This window comes from Arachis hypogaea, chromosome 3, assembly GCF_003086295.3.
Source record: "Arachis hypogaea cultivar Tifrunner chromosome 3, arahy.Tifrunner.gnm2.J5K5, whole genome shotgun sequence".
Classification (NCBI taxonomy): domain Eukaryota; kingdom Viridiplantae; phylum Streptophyta; class Magnoliopsida; order Fabales; family Fabaceae; genus Arachis; species Arachis hypogaea.
The window spans coordinates 133,058,801-133,078,199 of NC_092038.1; the positions used below are offsets into that span (position 1 = coordinate 133,058,801).

Here is a 19,399-nt window from a genome sequence, read left to right on the forward strand (position 1 = left end):
GTATACAAATTTAGAAATTGAAAAAAGGGACAGAATCACAAAAAAGTGAAAAATTAATAGAATAAGTTAAAAGTTGTTTTGACAATGATTGATCAGTTTTAGTACTCTAAGAATAAACCCACATCAAGCAAGTTGAAAACAAATTAAACAGGATTCAACAATCGGCCACTTGAAAGAATGAAAAGATTAAAAGAAGTAAGTAGAGTGAGATCCAAAAACATACTACAAAACATTTTTTTAATTTCCAACAATGAGTACTCAAATTAAAAGGGAAAGATACTCATGTAAAATTTGTTAATATTCATATTAATAATTCAACTTAGGATGAATCTAGATAAAATTGTGATAGTAATTTTCTCGGTCGTATTTCAAAGAAAAAAGAAACAACCACTCTCATTATTCATTATAGTTTTATTTGATTTTTATTTTCATATTTTGCCTTTATATTTTTAGAATTTTTTGGTAAAAAAAATTAACAATAGTAATAAAAACTTCATTTATAATTTATTTATTTTCAGTTCTTTCTTTAAAAAAATAAAATAAAATAAAAAAGAAACCTAACTTGCCTAATAAAATTTTGAAACGGAGAAGTCACAAATAAGATCTCTATCATCATGAAATGAATTATCTTTTTAGAAAACAAATGGAAGTATGGAACATATATGCTCCAATATCCATAATATTAATCAATGTGCCTCAATTTGTGGCTTAACATTAAGAACCTTAAATTAACTGTGTCCACTACATTTGATTGGGTTTGAGAAATGAGAGATAAGGAAGCATTGTCCATATTACAAAACATAGAGTTAGAATTAGTTGACATTTCGCTTTCTTTATCTTATAGTGGATGCTTCCTTTCATGTGGCCCTTCAAATTCTTCATCATTCTCCCTCCATTTTCGGTGCCTAAGGGCTATGGCTTTTTGAGCTACCCTCCTCACTTCTCTTAGTCAAATAACCTATACCATTTTTGCCATCTACCTCACTCACACGGCAAAGTGGAAAAAAGAAGTCAAATTTCTCGCAGAAAGGTTTAATTTTTGGTAACAACTCCAATTAATGATGTGATTTAATTTTATTATTATATCCATAAGAACATGGCTTTCAATTATTTGCTACTTATTTATTCATTATTTGTGCAACTCTTCTCCTTTTGGCATCCCATTTGAAGTAAATTAGTATCTATAATATGAATTAAAATGGAAAAGTGTTTTACCTCTCATCACCTCTATCACTTATTAATATGCACTCTTGTCTCATTTTTTTACATTATCTAAAACATTTCATCAATAGTGTGAGACTAGATATATAGCTAGGCTTAATTAGAGTAGTAATTATAAAGTTTAATTATTCTGTTGATTCTTATAGTTTTATTAAATTTATAATTAGGTCTTTATATATATATATATATTTTAATTGAGTTCTTATATTATTTTTTGTTTTATAATTAAGTTATTTTTAGTGTAAAAAATATTAGAATTAATTGAATATTTCTTCGCAAATGGAAAGTATTCATAATTAAAATCTAATTAAATTTTTGATCACATGTTTTTAGAAATAATATTATGTTAATTTTAATATTTTTGACATAAAAATAATTTAATTAAAAAATTAAAAACAGTATAAAAATTCAACTTAAAAAGTATATATTAAGAAGTTAATTAAAAATTTAATAAAATTATAAAAACTAATATAATAATTAAACCTAATTATAATGAACGAGGTGCATGCATGTGAGTAGTTGTTGATTACTAGTGTGTGTGTGTGCTTAATTAACAGATAGGGTGAAAGTCGTCTATAGAGATCAGAGGATCATTGGTGCAAAGTGCAAAGTGATAGATGGCGAGGTCATTTAAAAAGTGCATGATGCTTTGTTGTACCGGCAAGATTTCCTCGGTATGCTACTTAATTATTACTCTTGAAATCTTGAACACGTTCTATATATTTTTCAGCTTCCAAAATCATATTATCATAGCTTCTGCATAATATATACTAATTGATTGAAACAATGGTCCTTCTTATGCTTAATAATGCTCTTGTAGTACAATACAACTAACTAGGGTGGGTTTCAACTAGTCTGCCTCTATATATATATATATATATATATGCCTAATTTACAATACTAATTGAACCTCTAAATTAAACCCACTATTGATATTATAAAGTTCAATTAAACTAAGTATGTAATTATTTTATGTTAGTCACTACTCACTCCCAACATTAAACTAAGTATGCAAACCTAGCATTCTACGTGTGCATGCAATTTAAATTATTTTGTATTATTCAATATATAGTAGGATTTTCTTTCAATTTATCATTTTATTAATATTCACATGGAAAGGTTACCTATAATTGCTGTAATCAAGTTTCTACTTTTGATATAAATGATCCACATACATGGCTAGAAAAGCAAGTCAAAACGTTTCGTAACTTATTCCGTAACCTAAACGGAATTTATATAACGGATGGGTAGGGGCACCCTCACTCCCAAAAATCCTCCCATCCCTATAGGGGAACCCTTGGGATATGAGTTTCAGAAAAAAAAAAAGGTAACAAACAAAATAAAATATATATAATTTTTTTTTCCTGAATTTAAGTTTCGAGAAAAAAAAACTTATTATTCACAAAGCTAGCTAACTCATTTTTAGTATCCAATTATTATTATTATTATTATTATTATTATTATTATTATTATTATTATTATTATTATTAATGCAACTAATAAGAAACAATATATATCTCACTCTTCTATGTCATGTAATTAACAATCTTTCTACAACTAATATGTTATTTGATCAGTTATATATGCTAAGGAGAAAATAATTCTAAAATTATTTTATTTTATTTAATATTTATAATTATGTATTTATTATATTTAATATTATTTAATTATGTTAATGATAATTAAAAATACAAAATAAAATAGATTATAATTTAAAATATAAAATAAAATAATTTTGAATTATTTTAAATTAATTTTCTATTGTCTACTACGTACCAAATATTTTTGCTATTTCAAACACTAATTAACATAACCATATATCAGTTCCAATCTAAATCATTTCTACACCTAATTAATAGGTAGCAACCCATTTGTCACGGGAATCATCAATTCACATTCATCATAATAAGGGGATTGATCTAATTCCTTAATTAGCTTCTTGAGATTTTTTTTTCCAGGTTATTAACGCACTTAACATCTTCATGAGAGCTATCATATATATAATACATCTAACAAAAAAAGCATATTACTTGTTTGTTTTTTACTTTTTCATCATTTTAAAATATTTTTATTTTAAAAAATACGTAGAACAAATAAATGACGTTTCAAATAATGAATTGATTAAAACAAAATTATGGGTGGAAACTAGAAATTTAAGTCCAGTCAACTTTATGTAAAGTTGAAATAGTTGAGAGTTATCAAATAAAAATTTAGTCAAATCATTTAAACTGATTTTGGGATTCACCAAGAATCGAACTTGACCCTTCGGATTTATAGCTCTAATACCATGTCATGATACCACTCATCCCAAAAATTTTAGCTGATGAAAAAAGATAATACTAATGATTATATCTCTAATATTCTCTAAACCTCCATTATACACATTGTATAAATATTCCATTGGCTCCTCATACTTTCCCTTACCAAAATTATGGCTTACTTTGATAACACGGATACAAATATCTTAGTATTTAGTTTCACATAACTCAATTTGGTTTTTTGAATTTTCTACGTAACTTTTACCTATATTTTGGCAGTTATATATAACCATCATAAAATAATTTCTGATGCCATATTATATAAACAAAAAATTAGTATTAATGCATTTGTTTATTCAACTTACTAAAAACAACGATTAAGTTGACGCGTTAATAAGAGGATTACTGTGAAAAACTGAAATCTAAAATTTGATTCGCTTAGAATGAAAGATTAAGTGGGAGACAAATCTCAACAATTTATTTATTTTAGAAATTTCCCACATGGATATACGGATTTACCTGCCATGAATGATTAAAAAACCGTGTACCATTTTTGTTTCGAAACATATTTTTGTTCCAATTCAGTTTTGATAAAATCAAATAAATGTTGTATTAAAGATCGATAATAATTAAGGAGATGGAGATCGGAAGAAGCAAAGTCATATATGTGATGAGATGAGATGTGTGTTGAAAACTTCAAAGTCTATATCCAGCATAGGCCACACGGCGTAGCTAGGATTATCAATTTTATATTCATATCTAAAATGTGCAAAATCACAAAATAATGAAAATATACACCACCTTACAAAGCTTACAACTATATCTATTATTTTCTTATCTTTTTCTATATATCAATCAATATACTAGTGACTCACATAAAGTGGGTCAGCATGCATGGTGCTGAGGGAGTGTGCATCTATCATTAGTTAATATTAATATTAAAATTTAATTATTATGTATTTAGTTTTATACATACGACTAATTATGTAAAAAATCATCTAAAAACAAAAAGTGTGGATTATTTAATTAATATTTTTTGTTTGAAATGAAATGAGGTATGAGAGGTGGGGCTTGAGGCAGAGAATAGATGATGTATGTGTGGTCCACTTGTAAATTTGTAAGAAGAGTGCTATGGAAAAAGTTGATTTTTTTGGTTATGGAAGAAGTGAAGGTGTTGTGCTAGGTTATGGATGATGGGGGTGTTATACTAATTTGTGGGATAGCTTTTTGTTCAGATTTGGTGTTAAGAAATTGGACTCTCCGAATTCTTTGTTTTTAAGTTTTTGGAAGCAAATCGGAAGGTTTGCTTTGCATGGAGAAAGGATCTGAAATTCACATAAAATAAATCGGACCCTGTGATTTTTTCATAATCAAAATTTTTTTTGACGATTTATATGAAATCGGATGGTCCGTTTTCTCTATTAATTTACTTTTTGAATTAAGTTCAGAAAATTATTGGGTTCGAATTGTGCCTGACACTACACCAATATTAAACATCACTCTTCCCCATATCTAAATCCAGTACCAGCTTTATTTTCATAATCAAATTAAAAAGTATATGAAAAACATATTTTATAATTTGTAATTATTAATTAATTATTATTAATATTTTTAATAATATAAAATTATATCAAATAATATAATTTTTTTATTAATTAAATAATGACCAAATTTTAATAAAAATATTGGTGGACTGGTCTCTACTTATTTATTAATTCTCAACGGTGTTCCAAACTCAACATCTGATCTCATCTCTTCACATATAAAAACCGCAACACATACATCAATTATCTTCAGAAATCTCACCATTTTCGTCATAATCTCTTCTCTCTCACTCACACAAATTAAGGTCTGCATGCCATCTCTGATATCTCTCTTAATTAGCTTCATCCTTTCTCCCAGATTCACACAATCGATCATTGTTATATTAATTAATAGATATATAGTTATATTTTGTTATCATATGTATCATATATTTGGATTGTAATAAAAGAATAATAAAACTGAATTGTGTGATTGGAACAATAACATACAGAAGGAAGACATGGCAGGAGACTCATACGATGACGCCATTGCAGCCCTCTCCGACCTCCTCAAGTACTCCATCTTCATCTCTCTCTTTCTGATTTATTTTTATCAAAATTTATCATCGTCATCATCGGCGTTTTCTCGGTTTAACAGACGAAACCGCGTTCGGATCGCTTTGTCTTCTTTTTCAGTTAATTAATTAATGAATTTGGCGCGGTGGTTTCATCTTTCATCATGTGTGTTGTTCGGCACACAGTGGGACCCGCACCGCCTTTGACGCATTCTATTATCTCTCTCATTTTTTTTTTGTTATTATTATTGAAGGGACAAAGCCGAACTCGGCAGCCTGGCCGCCGCAAAGATCAAGCAGCTCACGGCGGACCTGGAGGCCGCCGGTTCCACTCCATTCAACCCGGATGACAGGATCCGAACCGGCTTTGACCACTTCAAGAAGGAGAAATTCGAGTACTTCCCTTCCTCTCTCTTTCTCTTATTCATCTACCTAGCTACCTACTACTTAATAATCACTGTTTTGTTGCACCACTAGTAATTACACATTTTTTATTGCCGTCATTAAAAACTTAATCACAACACCTAATTAAGCAAATTTAGCTAATTTTGTCCTAGACGTGTCGAATATGACCAACCGAGTATATTAATTTGGTATCAAATTTTTACTTCATAGAGATAGACATTACGTTTCTCGTTTTCATATACATTAAAATCATTCATCAAAAGTAGTTATTAATATAAAATATATATTAAAAATAAATTAAATTATACATATATTTATATATAAAAGATTTTAGTAATTAATTTTAATATATAATAATATTTTTTATTTTTAAAAATAATATTAATTACATATTAACTAAAATTTGTTGATGGACTAAAGAGACTATTATTGAATAGTGGCATCGCATCTGCACCTGACAGCAGAGGAACCGAACCTTGTGGGTTGTGTGGATGGAATATGTGATTGTTTTTTGTGGCATTAGTAGTACTTGACTGCTTTATGGCTGGTGAAATAACGGAACTGCCCCTAAAGTAAAGGTGTTCTTGTAGTGGTAACATGAATTCAAGAGTTTTATTTATGAGGATCATGAGCGTGGCCACTTATGTAAAGTAGAAAAATAGCGACTGTAACAATTGTGAATTTACTACTATTGATGAGAGTGGGACCAATAAGGTTATAGGCCCAAAATAACGTCAGACACGCATTATTGGCACTTGTGATAAGCGACATTATAAGTTGACTATCTTAACATTACAATGAATTCATTGGAGAGGAGATGGCAATGGGAACACATAGGATCATAGACTAGTAGTGGTAGTAACATGGCAATAGATTTAGGATCTCACCCAAAATAAATGGGGGCATTCTTTAAAGTGCCTTTCTATCTCTCATAATTTTTTCGGACATAAAAAGGTTACTTGCTTTGTCTCCTGTGTTTTTCACTGTGACATAGGTTTGTCTTGCTTATAAAAATGTTATAAGTGGAATCAATTTTTTTTTAAAGTCAATAGTTGGATCTAAATAATAAAAATTCTGTATATCTAAAATTGTTTGCTATATTTTTAATATACTTAAAAATTAATATAATATATATCTTTAAAATGGTGAAAATTGTGAAGTTGATAGCTGAGAGCCGTTAGATGAAAATTTAATCAAATCAGTCAAATCATCTAACAACTCCCACCTATCGACTTCGCACTGCACTTGAGTTTTCACCCTTTAAAATATACATAAATAAATAAACTTTTCAATTGCTTGTTTATTGATTTTCAATTTTGATAAAAATTTATATATATAGATTATCTTTATTATATATTATTGTAATTCAATAGTTAAACATTTTTATTTATTCGTTTTTCTTTTATTTTTAAAATATCATACTAACTTGTATTTTATTCAGTGATCTATTTTTTCAAAAAAAAGTTTTGTTTTGTAATGAGAACAAAGATAATAATTAAACATAGCAAGAGATTTTATATAATAATATTCAGAGTTAAACTTATTATTATTATTATTATTATTATTATTATTATTATTATTAATGGGATGATGATCCATTTGAAATGGATTTAAAAAAAAAAAAAAAATTTAGGAATTAAGTTGCCCTTTTCTCCGAGGGCTAAAGGAAGTAATGGTAATATGGTACAATAGCATTCAAGTGTAATAATCACTTTTACTTTGCAATGTTAATGGTGAAAATCAGATTATCCATGTTAACTAAGTAGCTGTCTAATTCCCTTTTTATTCTCAGAAAGAATCCGGATTTGTTTGGCGAACTCGCTAAAGGACAGAGCCCAAAGGTCAGTGAATTGTTCCTCCTCAATTTTGCCCTTTAGCCTCTCAATCGGGTCATGTTGACTTTCTTTAATTTCCGAACAAAAAGGGAAACTAAAAACAAAAGTAGTAGTAATGAAATGAAGTCGACGCCTATATATTTCAAGTTTAATAGTGACATTTTTCTAATTTAGTTTGCCTTATTATTCTATGATCACATGCATTAACTACTATTATCACCAAGTGCACAATATGTTCATACTACAGATAGCATATAAGTGGTCCTACTAATCGTTTTATTCTATAATATGGTCTTTTTCTGTAACAGCATCTGTCGAATCATTTTGGTGTTCAATGTATGTAGTTAAGACTAGGGATATTTATATTAAATTAATTCAAAGAAATTTAATATATAGGTCACCACTAATAAGCATTAACGTTTTATCACCCTATTGAATACCTTAATTAATGTAAAGTTTTGATAGATACTAATATCTCCAAGCTCGAATGATTTTAGTTTAATTTTATTTTGAATTTCATAAAATACCATATAAATATTTATGAGATTATATATTATAAAAATTGATTGAAATTCAATGTAAAATTTATTATTCTAATTCTTTATTTCATTTTAATTTAATAACGTTATAATAATAAGATTATCATATTCATTTAATGAGTTTAGTGAATATCTGAGTAATAATATTTTAGTAGTCTTTTTTTAAAATGATACTATGTCTCTTTATTGTATCATTTCAAATATTATATCTAATGTAAACTTCAATCTTTTTAAATCAGTTCAATTATTGTAAAAATCAAAAGTAATATTAAAAATATTTCATTGGAGTTGTTCTTGATTTTGATTCAAATGTTGCATTGTTTGCAGTTTATGGTTTTTGCTTGCTCAGATTCAAGAGTTTGCCCATCTCATGTTCTGGATTTCCAACCTGGTGAAGCTTTTGTGGTCCGAAACATTGCCAACATGGTTCCACCATATGAAAAGGTTTAAGCAAATTCATAAATCATACAAATACAAGTATTTGATTAACTCATATATAATATAAGGTTGTTATTCTATAATATTAGTGCATAAAAATTTATCTAATATTTGTTGCTTCAAATTCAATTTTTTTTTTTTTTGAATGGCAGACGAAGTACGCAGGAACAGGGGCAGCCATTGAATATGCGGTCTTACATTTAAAGGTACGAATGTCATAACAATTCCATTGATGCTCCTATCTTCTTGCAAGAACATGATAAGGGTGGGTCATGCATGTGAAAAGAAAATAAACAAGTAATAAAGTTTTGTGGTGGAGAATTTCCCTCATTATTAGTTGGGATCCACACGCATCTCACCTCTATTCTTTTATGTTAAGGCTCCTTTAAGTTAGGAGAATAATATTTCATTATGGATAAATGAATACAATATTAAGAAGGGAATATAATTATATAAGGTAGCTGAATATTACTCAAACAAAAAATGTAGGGCAACTATATATGTAATTCTATATTTTAGTTTCAAGTATCTACTTTTTCTGTATTAGGTTGTAAATTCAATATTGTAGTTGTTCAATTATGATTTATGACCCAATACCTACCCACCTCCACTACCTACCTTCCATTCATAATCATAAATCATGAATCAAAAGAAAAGAAGATGTATTCGTATACAAATTAGCCGGAGATGGTGGAAACTGCAAAGATCAATGGTGGCTGCCAGCGTGGATGAAAAGAAAACATGAACAACAAATAAAGAAATTAAAGCATTTTCTGATTAAAAAAAAAAAATAAAACACTTATACAATTAGATATGTAGTTGTGACTTATAATGTGTATATCATTGATAGAGAACTAAATTTTAGTTAGTTAATATTAGTTAGTTTTTTTTTTTCAAAATATTTAGAATTTATGATTTATAGTTTAGGACTTAATGTTAAAGATGTATGATTTAAAGTTTAGAATTTAAGATAAATAAAATAATTTTAAAAAATTAGTTTGTTAGTCGAAAAATATTAATCCCTAACATTACTCTATGATACTTTTTAGGTATAAAAATAAAAAAAAATTAACAAATAAAATGTATATAAAAAAAAGGTGGGTATAAAAAATATTTCTCTAAGAAAAAAATACACAAACAATATATGGAAATTATCATTTCTTGTTTTAAATGACATATAATAGTCTTTTACTTTTATTATTATTATTATTATTATTATTTGTGATTCTAAAGCGAAATGTCATACAGGTGGAGAATATTGTGGTAATTGGACATAGCTGCTGTGGAGGTATAAAGGGACTCATGTCTATCCCTGATGATGGGACCACTGCAAGGTATAATATTTTAATTAACGGATTAATCTATTTCCTATCGTAAATTATGGGCTAGATTCAAAAGTAGAAACAGGATTTAATAATTTTGCCAAAAAGAGATAAAATACCTAAAGTAAGTACAAATAGAAAGGAAAAGAAAAGAAGCAAACACACACACATCATGAAAATCTTAACCTTCTTTAGTAGCTTTTTAGGTCTTGTGGTAATTTACACACATCTCCTTTTCACTCACATGCCATGCACAATCACAAAAAGAGTTTAAGAATTAGTATTTTCTTAATTTTACTTATTAAATAAACTTTGTAGTGCTACTCCATGAACTCACTTTTATTTTTATTTTTTAACTTAAATAAACTAAGGCAAAATAATCTTATATTTTTATTTGATGATTCACAGTGACTTCATAGAGCAATGGGTCCAAATTTGTAATCCAGCAAGATCCAAGGTTAAAGGAGGAGCTGGTGACTCAAGCTTTTCAGATCAATGTGCCAGTTGTGAAAAGGCAAGTTAAAAAGCACTGTTCTTTATTAACTTTGGTGACATTGAATTCAGTGCTTCTTAACTTTTGGTCTTCATATCACATATTATAAGGAGATCAGTGTCTTGAACTACTTATATGTTTTTCTAATGCAGGAAGCTGTGAATGTATCACTTGGGAACCTATTAACTTATCCATTTGTGAGAGAAGCAGTAGTGAGTAAAAAGCTTGCATTGAAGGGTGCACATTATGATTTTGTTAAAGGCAGCTTTGAGTTGTGGGATTTGGACTTCAAAGTCACTCCCCCTGTGTCCCTGCTTTAAGAGAGAGATATAATATTACTATATCACCTTCAAGGAGAGTTCTCAATCAAAATCTCATGTATATTACTTCTTTGCACAAGTCTTCTGCCTTTGTAATTCCCAGAAAAAAGAGACGCAAACACTCGGCAAAAATAATGCTCCTTGTGCCTAGATAATCTCCTAATTTTTGTTATGTACTTTTATGTTCCAGCAAACTTTTGAATATAAGGATAATGATATATCCACCTAAACCAAAGTAATGCTTTTTTGCATTCAATATAAAGTATTTACTTTAAAAAGCTTGGGTTTTATTTTCTTCTTAAAATAAATGTTTTAAATCATCCTTCTAGTTTTTGTTTTATAAAAGACCGAAGAAGCCTTTTAAAAACTCTCTTTTGGAAGAGGCCGCGGGAGGGAAAGAGTGCCATAGGTTATTTTCTTTGTTCAAAAAGAAATTATTTTTCACCAAAATTACTCGGACACTCTTTAAATTGGATGACAAAAAATGTGTGTTTTTAATCTAATGATGATAATAGAACAAACCCAAACTTTCTATTATGTGAAATTAACATTGATGTTCTTTGTTTTCTTTGAGACATGAGACCTCAATCTTAGTATAGTTATGCCTCAATCACCCTTACAAAGTTGCAATCTTCACCAGTATATAAGCAACTTGTCAATGAAATATAGTATGTATCCATATAAAATGTGACACACTATATTGATTCAACTATTATTAAATGGGATGTAAACTCAAAAATTAAGCGGTGAACATATAAAGAATAGTAGTTAAAAAGGTGTGAGTTAAGACAATGTTTCTCCTTAATTTGTTTCATTTGGACATGTCCATGTTCCCTTAAGTTTAAAAATACATTTCTCTTGGGACAATAGTCATGGATAGTTTGAAGGAACATTTAGCAGTGAAGCTTTTTATGTATAAATCAAAACTCTGATTTACTCACACCGAGAGTGAACATCTCTAGGAAATAGATAGACAGCAAAATTTCCTACCCCTTTCTCTGTCTTTATGGGATGGGACTTATGACGACCTTTCCAGTAGCACGGTTTGTTTCAAGGTAAGTGAAGGCTTCAGCAAGCTGAGCAAAGGAGAAGGGACCTTTGGGATCCACAACTGGCTTTACTTGTCCACTCTCCAAGTAAGGGTTCAGTTTCCTGAGAACAGCTCCATTGGAAGTAACCACAAATCTGAACCCAGGTGGTGTAACTGCTCCTGTTAGTGCCACCACACTCCCACCTTCTTTCACTGCCTTCACTGCCCTCTCACATTGCCCTGCATATCATTAATCATGTAAGATCAATTCTTCTGGAATCATGTTAAAATATGTGATATTATACGCGGCGCTTTTTGATTTGTTGTGTTTATACTCATCTCCCTAAGTAATAGAGGTATGTGTCACATTCTATAAAATAGAAGGCTATCATATGTCATATAATTTAAATATCAGAGGAAGTTAATGCATCATTTTACAAATTCAAGAATGTCATGTGGAGATCAATATGAAAAACTCTAAAATATAAGCTTATGAGATTCCTTTCTTATGTACATATACTGATAAAGGGTTTCTTATGTTTTGATTAAACAGGTTTTAGCCTCAAATTTAACCTTGAAAATTGAAAATGCAGTTCATAATCTTCTACTAATTGACACAGTAATGATTACGTGCATACATCATGGAAAAATTTAGGCATGCAGAGATTGGAAGAACATGAATGATACAAGGAGAACACAGTTTTTTCTTCTTACCAATGGCATCATAAACGACATCAAATTTTTCTGGCAAGTCTTCAAAGTTCTCCTTTGTGTAGTCAATAGCCAAATCAGCTCCCAAGCTTTTCAACAGCTCCAAATTTCTGGTGCTTGAAGTGGCAGCAACTCTTGAAGCCCCAAAAACTTTCTTAGCTAGCTATTATTAATCATTGAAGGTACACATGAAGTGTAACATGTTAGTGTGTAAACCTTCTTATAGCATTAATATAGAGTTCTAATGACTTTCTCTCATGCTAGAAATCTGAATCCATGAACATATTTTCTCCCCAGCTAGTTAGTTGAGTAATTTAGAGACAATGAAACTAGCAGTGATGATATTCTAAAAACCACAGAATTAGAAAATGCAGCATCAGCATCTCACTCCATGCCAACAATCACTACTGCAAATAGACTATCAAACATTTTTATACTCTTGACAAATAATGCAAACATAATCTTGATGCAACATCATACTGAGCAACTGCTTACCTGAATGACTAGGGTTCCAACACCACCAGAACCATTTAGAACAAGAATGGATTTACCAGGGGAGAATCCAAGCCTCTCCAAACCCTCATAAGCAGTCTCAATTGCAAGAGGGAGAGAAGCAGCCTCAGCAAAGTTCAAGTTCTTTGGTTTTGGTGCTAACAATCTCTCCTCAACAGCAGTGTACTCAGCTAAAGACCCAAATTGCTTAGGCCCTTCAAGTGCTTTCTCATTAACATCACCATATACTTCATCACCCACTTTGAAATCCTTTACTTTGCTACCAACCTTCACCACCACTCCGGCAACATCGTACCCCGGAACAGTCTATTCACAAAAGACCCAAATTTCATCTCATTACTTGAAAGCAAAATATGTAAAATGTCATTAAGATCTATGGCTGAGCAAAGATAAAATGTGACTAGATTGTTGATCTGACAAGCAAAGATAAATATGATGATAGAACCATTCTAACAGGAAACAAAAATCAAATATAAAATCATTCTAATACCAACAAAATCAATCTATGGTACCAAATTACTCTGAGCTTTTCCTCAACAATTGTTGAAATCATCTTTTCAGATATAGCAACTCTTATATTCCTCAGTCCTCACCTCAATTAATGAAGCTACCGTATTTAATTAAGCAACTAATGAGATTCTAATACAACAAAACATGCTATTTAATTAAGCATTTAAAAATTAAAATCACGCTGTTGCATACCTCTACATTACAATTTTTGTTTTTAATTAAGATGAATAAAATATTGTCAGAATTCATTATGATAATTCAAGAATAAGCTGTATACAAACAATGCCTATTTATGAATTAAGAATAAAATCTAAAGAAAGTCTAGGGGCCAATATTTTTATTGAAATTTGGTCCACACTTAATTATCAAAAGAAAAATGAATAATTTTACACTATTAAATATCATCTCACACCATTAAAAATATTGATGATGGCTAATTGATAACTACACATCACCAATTCTGCTGCCCCTAGCACTCTTCTAAAATCTAATCATGATAAAATAAGCCTAATATCAAACTAAATAATACGAGTATAGCTAGATACTAATATGTAATACACTAAGTATATAGAAAAAACAAAAGAGCAGAAAAATAAGTAAAAGATAAGTGAGGGTAGATGAGAGAATAACCGGAAGAGGAGAATCAGTGGCCTTGAACTTTCCCTGCCTTCTCTTGGCATCGACAGGGTTAAGAGCAGCAGCAACAACCTTAACAAGAACCTGATCCTCCTTGACATCAGGGACACCAACACTGGAATCAAACTTCAACACGTCAACACCGCCATACTCACCGTACACCCATGCCTTCATCTCAGAAGGCACAGCCGTCGCTTTAACTGCCTCAGAAGAAGCAGGTGTGGTTGTAGCCTGAGACCTCACCACCACAACTCCTAAGTGTCTCCGACTCTGAGGACCGAAGAATAACCGGTCCCTGTTATTTTCCCGGAAAGGGAGGGAAAATCTGAGAGAAAATGGAGTAGTGGAAGGGAGAGAGGTGAGGTGGGAAGGTGTGGAGGAGAGTGCAGCTGAGACGGACATTGTTTTCTAACGGCTTATCACTTATCTCTGCTCTCAACTAACTTTCTAACTAACCATGTGAATGTTACATGTTTTTGTAACAGAAAATATTCTAGTCAGGTGAGTGCCAATGCCTGAATTAAATTTATTTATTTATTATAATGAATTCGTGTGTATATGATTCTAAATTATGTCTTGTTACATTGAGATATGATTATGGACTTATGGTACGGTACAACAAGTGGAATTGAGGTGTAGATTTAGTGCCGCAAAACGACGTCGTGGAGCATGGCTGTGTAATGATTATGACTCTTGTGAAGTTCAGAAATTATCAGTCCAAGTCTCCAAGAGTCCAGAGAAGGAGAAGTCTCTAGAAAAATTGCTAGCTAAAGAATCCATTACGCTGTCTAAATATTTCTCTTTTTTTTGTCAGGATTGGGCTAATTTTGGTAAAACTTATTTTGGGCTAGCCCAATTTGAAACAATTGCAAAAAGATATTGGGTTGACCCGAGAAAATTTTACATGTGGGGCCAGATCGGGTAAACATTGACCCGAAACGAGTGAGCAGGAACAGTTGCACATATCTCTACCTTATAAACCGACCTCGACGGCTGAGCTGCGTTTCGTGTTTGGTTTCAGATCTCTCTTTTTTCACTTCCCTCGCATCTAATACACGCCTTCTTCTCTATTCCACTTTCTACTTTCAGGTCAGATTCCATAAATTCTGTTACTTTTTCGCTAACATACATAGATTCCAAATTCTGTTATTTCATGTTTTAATTCTTTCTTTTGTTTCTCCGATTTCAACACTAAGGATAGTTTATAAAGCTTCAAACTTTTAATCCCTTTAAGCCCATGGTAGCTCGATTTCTATATATGTGTGTGTGTGTCTTTGCAATTGATTGATGTTAATTTTATGCTTTGCTTAATTGTATTAACTTTTTTTTGGTGACTGCTTAATTGTATTAACTTTGCATTGGCCAAAGGGTTTTTCCTTGGCTCGTAATTTAGATATAGAAAATCAAAAAGTGATCAATTATTAATTTTTATGACCTGTTTTTATCCCTGATTGATGTTAATTTTCAAGGAAATTATTGTTGGGTGAGCGGAATCGTTTAATTTACCATTTTGTTGTTTTGGGCTTTTGGTTTTTAATATCTTATTAGATGAGAATGAGATGGGCTTTATCATCGACCTTGATTTGACCTTTGGCTTTGTTGGAATGCAGATATGGCAGAATCAAAACCAGGATTGAGGAAGCCTGTGTTTACCAAGGTTGATCAGCTTCGCCCCGGTACCAGTGGGCATACTTTGACTGTGAAGGTGGTTAGTACCAAGTTGGTGATGCAGAAGGGTCGTCCTGATGGGCCTCAACCTCGCCAAATGCGAATTGCTGAGTGTTTGGTGGGGGATGAGACCGGAATGATCATTTTCACAGCCAGGAATGATCAAGGTATAGATGATTTTCTTTGATTCTGCAAAGTTGCTACTTTAGAAGGTTTTTGATGTGTCATTGCGTCTTGTTGGATTTTGTCACTATATTTTATATATCTTTTCATATAGTTAGTTGTTTTTGGTGGATTCATTTAATTGTGAAGGGATACTCATTTGTTTCTAGTGGTAGGTTCACAATTTTAACTATGTTAAGCTGACATATGAAACAGAATTTGCTAACTCCATTCGTATTTGTATGACTTTTGAATAAAGTATTCTCCTAGTGACATGTCTTCTATTAATTTGATAATATCTGAACTCGTCTGATAAGTTCTCTAATGCAAGATTTTGACATTTAGCTTCCGGAGAAAATAAAGAAGTCTGAAAGACCAAAGTATTCTCTAATTTGGTTCACTCACATCCAAATTTTGACATAAAACAAATCATGGACACGGAGACAATGAATTTTATGCTTCTCCCGGAGATAGATCAAAGTACTCTGATTATGAGATTATGGATTTGTACAGAATTGATGGATGGATGGATGGATAGATAAGGAAAATGTAGTAATAGGTTGGTGTGATAAGGAGATTTGTTGGGATTTTGAGTCCACCTCCTTGGATGGGAACATAATATTCTCAAAGCACTAATCATTAATTGCAAAGAATCACCAGAAGAAGATATGTTCTGAATACATTAACAATCCTACAATATTTGCTAGGATCTACTATCCAACTCAGAACATGGTTATGTGGGTTTGTGATTGGATTTTTTAGTTACCTGTACAACTTTTGGGATGGAAGGATTCCAATATGGTGGTCAAGACATCTTTTTGGTGACAGTGAAACCATACTTTATTTCTAAGATGTCTCTAGCGCACCTTCAAAAATCGAATGACTCCAAACCTCGTAGTTTTAGCCCTCTAGTGATATGAGTTGCTTTATCTACTAACCAGGTGGTGCTACGTTGTTTTCATCAAGGTGCTGCCCTGCATCTTATTTGTTTGGGTGTATACTGCTTAAGTGGTGCTTCATCAAGGTGGCTATTGCTCTGTTTGATATGTGTTCTGACTGTGTCTTATAGGGTTCTATGTGATTTTTCTGCGCATACATGCGCTATATTAAATGCTAGTTTTGACTTTAAGGGTATTTCACCTAAGGATATCTATGCTTGAATATTATGCACTTTACATAGGACCTGATCCTTATGGTTCCTATTATACATGTTACATCTCTACTACTGCAGTACTTCTACTCCCTTTTGATCTTAGGTAGTATTTCCATCTGGTCACATTTGTAAACATCTATGGACTTTGGCTAAGAAATTGATTGTGACTAATCCTCTAAGCATTAAAGTTTATCAGCTGCATTTTCTTATCAATGCATTTTAGTTTCTAAGAATATTAAGCATTTCTATTTCAGTTTTTCCAATGAATTGAAATAATGCCAAATGCCGTCATCTGTAAAACACTAAATCATTTCATGTCTTGTGAGAATTCAATGATCTACCAATTTTGTTTTTTGCCTTTGTTTTGTGGACATACACGGATTCCATTAGTGAAATATATGGATATTGGATAATGACATTATAGAAACAGGGTATGAATGAGATAACATATTCCTTCTTCCTCTGTGTCTCATCTTTAGGCCTTGAGATCGAATATTGTCCTTGCTAGTTTATACCATGTTTTGCTTGTGTTTTATCTGGACTATTAGATTGAAGCAATGCACATTTATAGTGAAGGATGCTGAATTTATGCTGACTATAACTTATTTTTTCATGTTAGTGATAATAGAAACAGAGGGTTAATTGAATCTGTTAGTTTATATCATAGTAATTTTTAAATGGATATGGATTGTAACTTCCATGCTAAAGATAAGTAAGTATTGCATAACTAGAGCAACTTATGAATAATGTTCAGTGTTGTGTTTAGATATTAGATAATGATGCCTGAAATGTTGTATGCACCATAGAAGTTTAGATGAAACCAATGTTCTTAGTATAACATTTCAGTAGTATAGTTTCAGCTGTAGCTGTCGAAGAAAATATGTTTGAAAGAATATCTATTTCCATAAGCTTGGTTGCCTCATTTTGACCTGTTGTCCAGAATTAGAATGAAGATATTATTCCATAATTTTACCAAAAATGCCAGGGTGTGTTGATTATCTGATTCCATCCCCCCCCCCCCCCTTCTTTTTTTGTTCAGTGGATGAGATGAAGGAGGGATCTACTGTGATCCTGCGCAATGCCAAAATTGACATGTTCAAAGGATCAATGAGACTTGCTGTCGACAAGTGGGGCCGTGTCGAAGTCACAGAACCGGCTAGCTTCACTGTCAAGGAAGACAATAACTTGTCCCTCATCGAATATGAACTGGTGAACGTTGTGGAGTGAGCGACTCGATACTGGTACAACTTAGCAACTTCTGCTGTGTCATAATGGTCAGAGAATAAAACAAATCCAGGAATGCAGTCTACTTAGGAATAGAGATTTTGGAAGTCAATGGTACCAATGTTGCTTCTTAGTTCTTACACCTGACTCGGTGGTTTTTCGCAAGCTGAACTACTGAACAGAAGATGGCATCAAAGCGGAAGAAGAATATAATGTGATTGGCTTCCAAGTCTTGCTTTTTGTTTTGCTATCTTATCTATTTATCTCTGGATTTTCTGTATGTTCGACTGCTATGTATTAGAATATTATGTGGAAGAGTAGCCTTCATACTTGGTCCCTTTTTGCCTTCATATCATACGCAGTTACCATAATCTGTAGAACAAAGGGAAATCAAAGAGTTGGAATCTGAAATCGTCAATTAGTTTCCAATTGCAATTGGACGGTTAAAACTAGAGAGTTGGAAATTTTCAAAGAATAATGGCACACCCTTAAAAGGCTACTTATACTTTGGAAGAGTAAATGTGTTGTATTTCACCAACCCATGATTTCTGTCACGAATTTTAGCAGAATGTTCTGGTTGAATGTCATCTTACAAATTTATGTTGCTGATAACTTTGCACTGATGGTTCTAAACTCCTAATATGCATAGCTACTATAATATTAGTATACACAAGATGTGAATGTCAATAATGTGGGTGCTTTATGTCATTTAGCTGCCATTCACACCTGGTATCTTTGTGAGTTGAGAGGGTTTTGAAAAGGAAAAAAAGTTATTGAGCTTGAATGGTTCTTCAATTACCATTTCTTTTTAATGTGAAATTAAGCTAAAGTATCTTTTCTTTTCTTTCCTTCAAATAAAAAAT

The 19,399-nt window shown here is 31.3% G+C and overlaps 3 protein-coding genes across 8 annotated transcripts; 2 read left to right on the top strand and 1 right to left on the bottom strand.

Annotated features, from left to right (window-relative positions):
- The first annotated feature begins 626 nt into the window (after window positions 1-626).
- Window positions 627-11,207, top strand: LOC112791796 (carbonic anhydrase 2). Of its 6 annotated transcripts, none has more exons than XM_025834761.3 (10): window positions 627-1,042; window positions 1,779-1,895; window positions 5,515-5,576; window positions 5,832-5,972; window positions 7,775-7,823; window positions 8,684-8,800; window positions 8,947-9,000; window positions 10,043-10,128; window positions 10,525-10,630; window positions 10,762-11,207. In XM_025834761.3, the coding sequence occupies exons 2-10, from the start codon at window positions 1,839-1,841 to the stop codon at window positions 10,927-10,929; spliced, it is 840 nt and encodes a 279-aa protein (XP_025690546.1). In that variant the 5' UTR covers window positions 627-1,042; window positions 1,779-1,838; the 3' UTR covers window positions 10,930-11,207. The 6 variants fall into 6 exon arrangements, with proteins under 6 accessions (XP_025690546.1, XP_072083762.1, XP_025690547.1 ...); XM_072227661.1 differs by having other exon boundaries at window positions 627-1,030; window positions 10,525-10,634; window positions 10,766-11,207; XM_025834762.3 differs by having other exon boundaries at window positions 627-1,030.
- Window positions 11,208-11,708: 501 nt separating this feature from the next.
- On the bottom strand, window positions 11,709-14,857 carry LOC112791794 (2-methylene-furan-3-one reductase). The gene is made up of 4 exons (XM_025834759.2): window positions 14,324-14,857; window positions 13,166-13,489; window positions 12,674-12,833; window positions 11,709-12,199 (listed from the first exon to the last, which is right to left on the bottom strand). Exons 1-4 carry the CDS (start codon window positions 14,729-14,731, stop codon window positions 11,934-11,936), a joined length of 1,158 nt encoding a protein of 385 aa, XP_025690544.1. The 5' UTR covers window positions 14,732-14,857; the 3' UTR covers window positions 11,709-11,933.
- A 216-nt stretch (window positions 14,858-15,073) lies between these two features.
- LOC112791797 (uncharacterized protein At4g28440) lies at window positions 15,074-18,886 on the top strand. The gene is made up of 3 exons (XM_025834764.3): window positions 15,074-15,418; window positions 15,940-16,164; window positions 18,352-18,886. The coding sequence occupies exons 2-3, from the start codon at window positions 15,942-15,944 to the stop codon at window positions 18,537-18,539; spliced, it is 411 nt and encodes a 136-aa protein (XP_025690549.1). The 5' UTR covers window positions 15,074-15,418; window positions 15,940-15,941; the 3' UTR covers window positions 18,540-18,886.
- The last annotated feature ends 513 nt before the right edge of the window (window positions 18,887-19,399 follow it).